Source organism: Hemicordylus capensis, chromosome 2 (assembly GCF_027244095.1).
Source record: "Hemicordylus capensis ecotype Gifberg chromosome 2, rHemCap1.1.pri, whole genome shotgun sequence".
Lineage (NCBI taxonomy): Eukaryota > Metazoa > Chordata > Lepidosauria > Squamata > Cordylidae > Hemicordylus > Hemicordylus capensis.
This window is the reverse complement of record NC_069658.1, coordinates 225,724,351-225,731,128: the sequence shown is the minus strand read 5'-3', so window position 1 is coordinate 225,731,128 and position 6,778 is coordinate 225,724,351. Positions and strand designations below refer to the sequence as shown.

The 6,778-nt window shown below is 55.4% G+C and overlaps 1 protein-coding gene across 7 annotated transcripts in view; it reads right to left on the bottom strand.

Annotated features, from left to right (window-relative positions):
• Positions 1-1,823: 1,823 nt before the first annotated feature.
• The window catches only part of COL11A2 (collagen type XI alpha 2 chain), a 123,176-nt gene continuing 118,221 nt past the window's right edge, over positions 1,824-6,778 (bottom strand). For all 7 annotated transcript variants that reach the window (XM_053296171.1, XM_053296175.1, XM_053296176.1 and 4 more), the window contains 3 exons: positions 6,413-6,481; positions 5,479-5,718; positions 1,824-4,041 (listed from right to left, as the gene is read on the bottom strand). In XM_053296171.1, coding sequence (XP_053152146.1) covers positions 3,895-4,041; positions 5,479-5,718; positions 6,413-6,481 — 456 coding nt within the window. In that variant the 3' untranslated portion in view covers positions 1,824-3,894. The remainder of the gene's footprint in view (positions 4,042-5,478; positions 5,719-6,412; positions 6,482-6,778) is intronic.

Below are 6,778 nucleotides of genomic sequence, written 5' to 3'. Positions count from 1 at the left end.
CAGTGGGAAACCTGGTCTCATCCTTGGGCGGGGTGTTGTTCGAGAGCGTGGGAGGCTGAGCATGCTGGGAGGGCAGCGATCCCCACGATATTTCAAGCGTGGCCCACTTGGGCAAAAAACCTTCAGTCAACGCGAGAGCCGTTTCCCGCAGTGCTGACCCCCACACAGTACGGCCTTCTCAGTGCTGGGAGGGCCCCTTTAAGAGAGATGGAGCCCTCCCTTAAGAGCTCCGGGGATGGGGGGGGAAGCACTCCTGGGGAGGGCTGCACTTCCCAGCACTCTGGGCACGCCTTCCAAGGCTGTGCTGGGGCTCAAGTCGGCTCCGTTTCCCGGGCAAGGCACAGCACCGCCCAGTGAGAATGATGGTTTCTGCAGGATGCCAGCAGGGGGAGTGCAGAGAGTCTTCCGTTTAGGCAGAAGCTTCACCCAGGGCTTGGCGTAGGGTTGGTGGGGGCCACCTCTGGTTCCAGGGCCTGATAGCGAAGTAGACGGGTGGGGTGAGTGAAGGAGATTCCAAGATCGACCCGCTCACCCTGCCCCCCCCGTCTGATGTCGGACGTGGGACTGGCCACGCCCCCGTGTCAGACGTGGGGGCGTGGTCTGGCCCCTGAACGGAGCCACAAGGCTCCTTTTGGCAGCAGATGGAGTCTAGCTCCTGAAGGGGCCGCGCGGCCCCTTCGGGAGCTAAATGAAGACTGGCGCCGGCAGTGCAGCCTGGAGCGGCTCTTCCCTGACCTCCCAAAGGGGCCGCGCGGCCCCTTCAGGAGCTACTTAGGCTGGCACTATATTCACAGCGCAGCCAGGAGCGACTCCTGGCCACGCCACGAATGCAGCAACCATTTAATTCTTGAACAGGGGCCGTGCAACCCCCGCTCAGGAGCTAAACCAGCACTCTCGTGTCTGACGTCAGACGCAGTGGCGTAACGGGGGGAAACGGCGCCCAGGGCAAGCTCTGCCCCTGAAATTGCGCCCTCCCCCAGGCCCCCACATACCTGCGCCGGCGCCCCCTGGAGTGAGCGTGGCGGTGGCGGCGATCCACCAAGGGAGGGTGCCAAAAAGTGGCATGCCCCCCGACCCCCCCGGATCGCCGAGTGCGGCGGCGGATCGCCCAAGTGCGGTGGCGGCGGATTGATTCGCCCGCCAAGTGCAGCAGAGCGATGCCGAGACCTGCCATCTGGCCCAGCGTCGCTGCCCAACTGCGAGGCGCGCCTGCGCAGTTCATTCTATGAACGGCGAATCGAATCGATCCACCGCCGCCGCCGAATCGCCGCCAGCCACCGCCGCACTCGGCGGGCAATCCGCCGCCACCGGCGCTGCACTCGGCGATCCGGGGGGGTTCGGGGGGGCATGCCACTTTTTGGCGCCCCACCGGAGTGGCGCCCAGGGCACATGCCCTGCCTGCCCCCCCTATCGTTACGGCCCTGGTCAGACATGTGGGGGGGTGTCGGGGCCGCAAGGCGCGGCCCCTGATTGGGCACAGCCCGGGGTTCTGGCCCAATGGTGGCTCTGCCCCTGTGCAGGGGAGTCACAGCAGGAGAGAGGCCATGCCCTCGACTCCTCTGCTTGTGAGCTTCCCAGAGGCATCTGGTGGGCCAGTGTGCAAAACAAGGCACTGGACTCGTGGGCCTTGGGCCTGATCCAGCAGGGCTGTTTTTAGGTTCTTAACCAATTTTTTGCAGTATGGAAGGAGCTCCCCAGCCCCACCCCACCCCACGCTGATCCACAGACAAGGCTCTGTTTGCTTCCCTATGGATATAATCTTAAAGCAAGAAAGAAGTCACTTTTGTGTGAGGAAGAAAAATAACAGACCCACAGAAAGCAGCAAAATTATAGATTATCTATTACACAATACAATTTCCACAATTACTTACAAAACATTACACGGTGAGCTGCCTGATTCCAGCACCAGGGGGCGCCCTTGCTGCTTTTTAGAAAACAAAAAAGCAAAAAGGTGTGTCGGGCACCCCTAAAAAAAGTTTGGATTTGCAGGCGGCCAAGAGAAAATAATTTTTATTTTTTATTTTTTTTTTTTAATTTCTCGAGCACCAGAACTGGGTGTGAAACTCACTTTTTCCCCATGTTTTTTTTTCTTTTTAAAGACTGAAAATGCACAGCAGGAGATGAATATAAGTCTTTGTGTTTTAAATCCACTCCTTTTAAATAATATAATTAATTTAAATTTTATAAAAACAAAATAAAAACCACACAGTTTTCCTTCCATTGTCTTTGCTCGTGGGGCAAAGGGACACCTTGAAATGTGCTGCAACCTTGCAGGCTGCAAAAGGGGGCAGGAATGGGGGGTGGGGATGGAATGGGTGTTGAGGTGAATTCCACTGGCTCATGGGTCTGGTGGTTTTGTGCGAAAGGAACCTCCTTTCCAGACAAAATGTAAATGCTTTTTAAAAAGCCCCAGTGATTTTAATGCAAATGAATGAAGCACTTGCTTAAAATGAATGGGGCGGAGGAGTGTTTAAACAGTGTCTGGAGCTCACCCCACGGTTGTTATTGGGTGGTGGTCACGGGGAGGCCAGCTGTTACTCCTGCCTCTGTGCTAGATCAGAAGAAGGCAAGTTCTGCCCCAAAGGTCATCCACCCCAGTGCTAATCAGCCCTTCCGGAAGTGCAGCAGGCTTCTCTTCTCAAAGGACTAACTGGCCTGGTCTATTAGAAGTGCTGAATGAATGCCCACAGCATGCAGAAGGTCCCAGCTTCAATCTCTGGCTGCATCTCCAGATACGCCCCCTGCCTGAAACCTCGGAGAGCCGCTGCCAGTCAGTGTAGACAATACTGAACTCGATGACCAAGGGGCAGATTCGGTATCAGGCAGCTTTCTACGTCCCTATGAGACGGCTGCTTCCAGCATGCTGTTCAACAGGGCCTTCTTGAAAGCCGAGCCAGGAGGGACTTGGGAGGCTCTGCACACCCAGGGATCCTTTCTCCCAGGAAATGGACCCTTCTGCACTGGCTATAGATGTGGCAAGAGGGGGCTTCCAGATGTGGCCCCTGTAATTCCTCCTGGCCTTGAAAAACCTGAAGGCTTTTGCTGAGCTGCAAGTGGCTACTGAAAGAGGCTGCCCCTTGCTGGTGTGCAGCAAAGGGAGGGGGGAAGGCAACCGCTCCCCCCAGTGGAGAGAACAGGGACAGAAGGAAGCCAAGGGGCCCCGGAGGCCCAGACAGTGGGGCACCCATATTAGAGGGGGTGTGGGATGCAGGGGGGAAGGAAGGGGTGTTCTGCTTGGAGGGAGCTGCAGATGTGTGGGTGGGGGGAGACCTGGACTTTGGCAAAGCCTAGTTTGGGGAGCTGAGGTTCATAACTGGGAGACGTTTAAAGCGGATGGTTTTGATTTATTTTTGAACAAATAGGTGGGTGGTGGGATACTGCCTTCAGAGAGGGTCACACCTATGCAATCTGGGAGTTAAATGTGGATCGGCTCTAGTGGTGGGTTCAGTGGACAATGAAGCTTGTAGGGAGAGTGTATCAGAAAGGGAGGGGGCACGTCTGGGAAGCTGTTCTTGTGCTAGGCAAGTGGAAAGGGGGCAATGACTTCTATGGGGCTGAGTTTCCAGCTGCAAGATCCACTGGCCACTGCAGAAGCGGGGGAGTATTGGCGGGGGGGGGGAGCAGTGGGATTTCTCTCTCTTTCTACACACAATAAAACAAAGATGGGTTTGATCCAAATCTCAGAGTCTCTTTGGTCTGCCACACCCCGCAGTTCCAGGTGGAACGTCCCTTGGTCTCCACGCCTTCACTCCCCTGGGCGGTGGTGCGTCGCTGCTGCTGGTGGGGAGGCAGGAGGAGTCTCGTTCACTCACTGCTCAGGATGACGGACGGAGGGGAAGCAGAGCAGTTCCACTGGAGACCACGGGAGGGCGCAATAGGTTGAGGGTCTCCGTTCTAGCCGAGGAAGCACACCGGTCCCACCTCAAACCCGAACCTCTGGTTGGGCTCTCCAAAGTCCGTCACGTACACGTCCAGCAGGGGTAGCTGCTCCACGAGGGGCGTGTTCACCTCCAGGAGGGTCTTCTCAGATCCCTTCCGTGTCTGTTGCCAAGGAGAGGAGAGAGGGAGGGGAGATGCTGTTAAGGCTGGAGGAGGGGGACAGAATCTGGGCTGGGGTAGTAGAAGTCCCTGCTCCGGGACTGAGAATCATAGAGTTTTAGAGCTGGAAGAGGACTTTGGAGGTCTTCCAGGAAACTGCTCCAGCATCCCGGACAGGTGGCTGTTCAGCCTCTGTTTGAAAACCTCCAGCGAAGGCGAGCCCACCACTGCACGAGGCAGAGGGTTCCACTGTCCAACAGCCCCTTACCACAAGGAAGATCCTCCCAACATCTAGCCTGAATCTGCTTCCTTGTCGTCTCCTCCTTCTCCCTCTCACATAACACTAGAACCAAGGGTCATCCCATGAAATTGATTGCCAGGAAATTTAGGACCAACAGACAGAGGTACTTTTTCACACAATGCATAATCCACTTGTGGAATTCTCTGCCACAAGATGTGGTGACAGCCAACAACCTGGATGGCTTTAAGAGGGCTTTGCATAACTTCATAGAGGAGAGGTCTATCATCCGCTACTAGTCGGAGGGCTACAGGCCACCTCCAGCCTCAAATGCAGGATGCCTCTGAGTACCAGTTGCAGGGGAGTAACATCAGGAGAGAGGGCATGCCCACAACTCCTGCCTGTGGCTTCTAGCGGCAACTGGTGGGCCACTGTGTGAAACAGGATAGTGGACTAGATGGGCTTCCCTGGGCCTGATCCAGCAGGGCTGTTATGTTATGTTCTCATCTCAACCCAGGGGTTCTATCCCTGCCCTCAGGAGCAACAGAGACCGAGTCTGCTCCTCTTCCTTCTATGGGGCATCCCCCCCTTGGGATATTTGAAGACAGCCTTATCTGCTAAGTGAGCAAAGAGGCACCTTTTTAAAATGGCGATTCTCTTTACTGAGCAGGGGGAGAGCAACTGGCCTTATCCATCCCTAGCACAGCATCCCTCCAGTGGCTGTTGCTAGTGTCTGTCTTATGTTCCTTTTTTAGATTAGAAGCCTTCTTATGTATTGCTTTGGGGACTTTTGATGAAAAGCAGTATATAAATATTTGTAAAATATTCGTGTGTGTGTGTGTGTGTGTGTGTGTGTGTGTGTGTGTGTATAAAAATCTCCCCTCTTAGTCTTCTCTTCTCTAGGCCTCTTCCCACTCCTTCCCCACAGAAGTGAAAGAAGCCTCTGGTTGGCCCCTCTGGGAGAAGGCTGTGAGATGGGCCCCACTTGATCTGATCCAGCATCCAGGCCCTCTGGAGGTCCCTGTTCCCAGGATGGGGGTCCCAGCCTTTTCCCTCCCTCTGTTCTGCCCCTTATACCCCTGGCTCATCACCCCCTGGCCACACCTCCCCCCACATCTCCTCCTGGGCTGGCCCACCACACCCACCCCGGGTGCCTCTCCTCCCTCCGGCTCCAGGGAAGGCCTCTCCCTGGGAGGACTCACCGCGCAGCCGTCCTCCAGGGCCTTGATGTAGGGGCTGTTGTCATAGCTCATGTCCTCCTCGTTGGAGCCCAGGAAGCGCAGGGCGTGCTGGTAGCCCCCAGTGGCGGAGTCGCGGCTGTGCCAGGCCACCGAGCGCTGGCAGTGGTAGGTGAAGTTCTGCCGGGCCGAGACGCTGAGGAGCCGCAGGAAGGTCAGCTGCACCACGCCCAGAGGGTTGCCGTCCGCGTCCGCGTAGAAGAACTGGGGGTGGGGAGAAAGGGAGTCAGAGTGTGTCTGTCACAGGAGTGCCCCACCAGTGGCACTCCAGACGTTGCTGAACTGCAACCCGCATCATCCCCGCCTACCACAATCAATTGTAGCTAAGGATGATGGGAGCTGTAGTTCAGCAACATCGGGAGCAGTGTTCCCTCTAACAGGGATTCCCAGGTGTTGTTGACTACAACTCCCAGCATCCCTAGCTGCAATAGCCTTTGCCTGGGGATTATGGGAGTTGTAGTCAACATCATCTGGGCATCCCTGTTAAAGGGAACAATGATTTGGAGTGCCACAGGTGGGAACCCCTGCAATACAGGAAGCTGCTTTATAAAGAGCTGGACTACTGGACCATCTAGTCATGATGGGCTGCATAGCTTCGGCCCTCCTACAACTCCCATAGTCCCTTGCTATTGGCCACTGGGGCTGGGGATTGTGGGAGTTGTAGTCCAAAAACAGCTGGAAGGCGGAAGGTGTGCAGCCCTGGTCTACCCTGAGAGGGTCTTTCCCATCCCTACCTGGACATGCTGCCAGAGATTGCGTTTGGGACATTCTCTCCAAGCCAAGCAGGGACTTTGCCACTGAGCTATACACCCCACAAATTAACTGGATATCAAGTTGCCTTATTGGTCCATCTAGCTTGGTGTTGATCTCATTGGCCCAACCCAAGAAGCCAACTCACCTTGCTGCCTTTCTTGAATTGGCTGAACCAGCTTTGGGGCGTCTCCTTCTCCCACGTAGCCATCTTCACCTGGGGGAAAAGAGAAGCACAACTAGGGTCAGGAGGAGGGGCTTGCAAGAGGGGGAGGGAGCTGGGAACACCTCCTCTGCACCTAAATAAGAACAATAATTACTTTATTTATTGGCTGCCCCACAACAATTGTCCTCTGGGCAGCTCACAATATTAGGCCTGGAATCTTTTAAATCAGTGAGAGAAACAGATTCAGAACCGGTGGATCAATGTGCGCCCAATTAATCAGGCACCAGCAGCAACTTTCCCAAACAACTGGAATCGTTTTCATTACGAGTCCTTGCAAAAATGGCATGG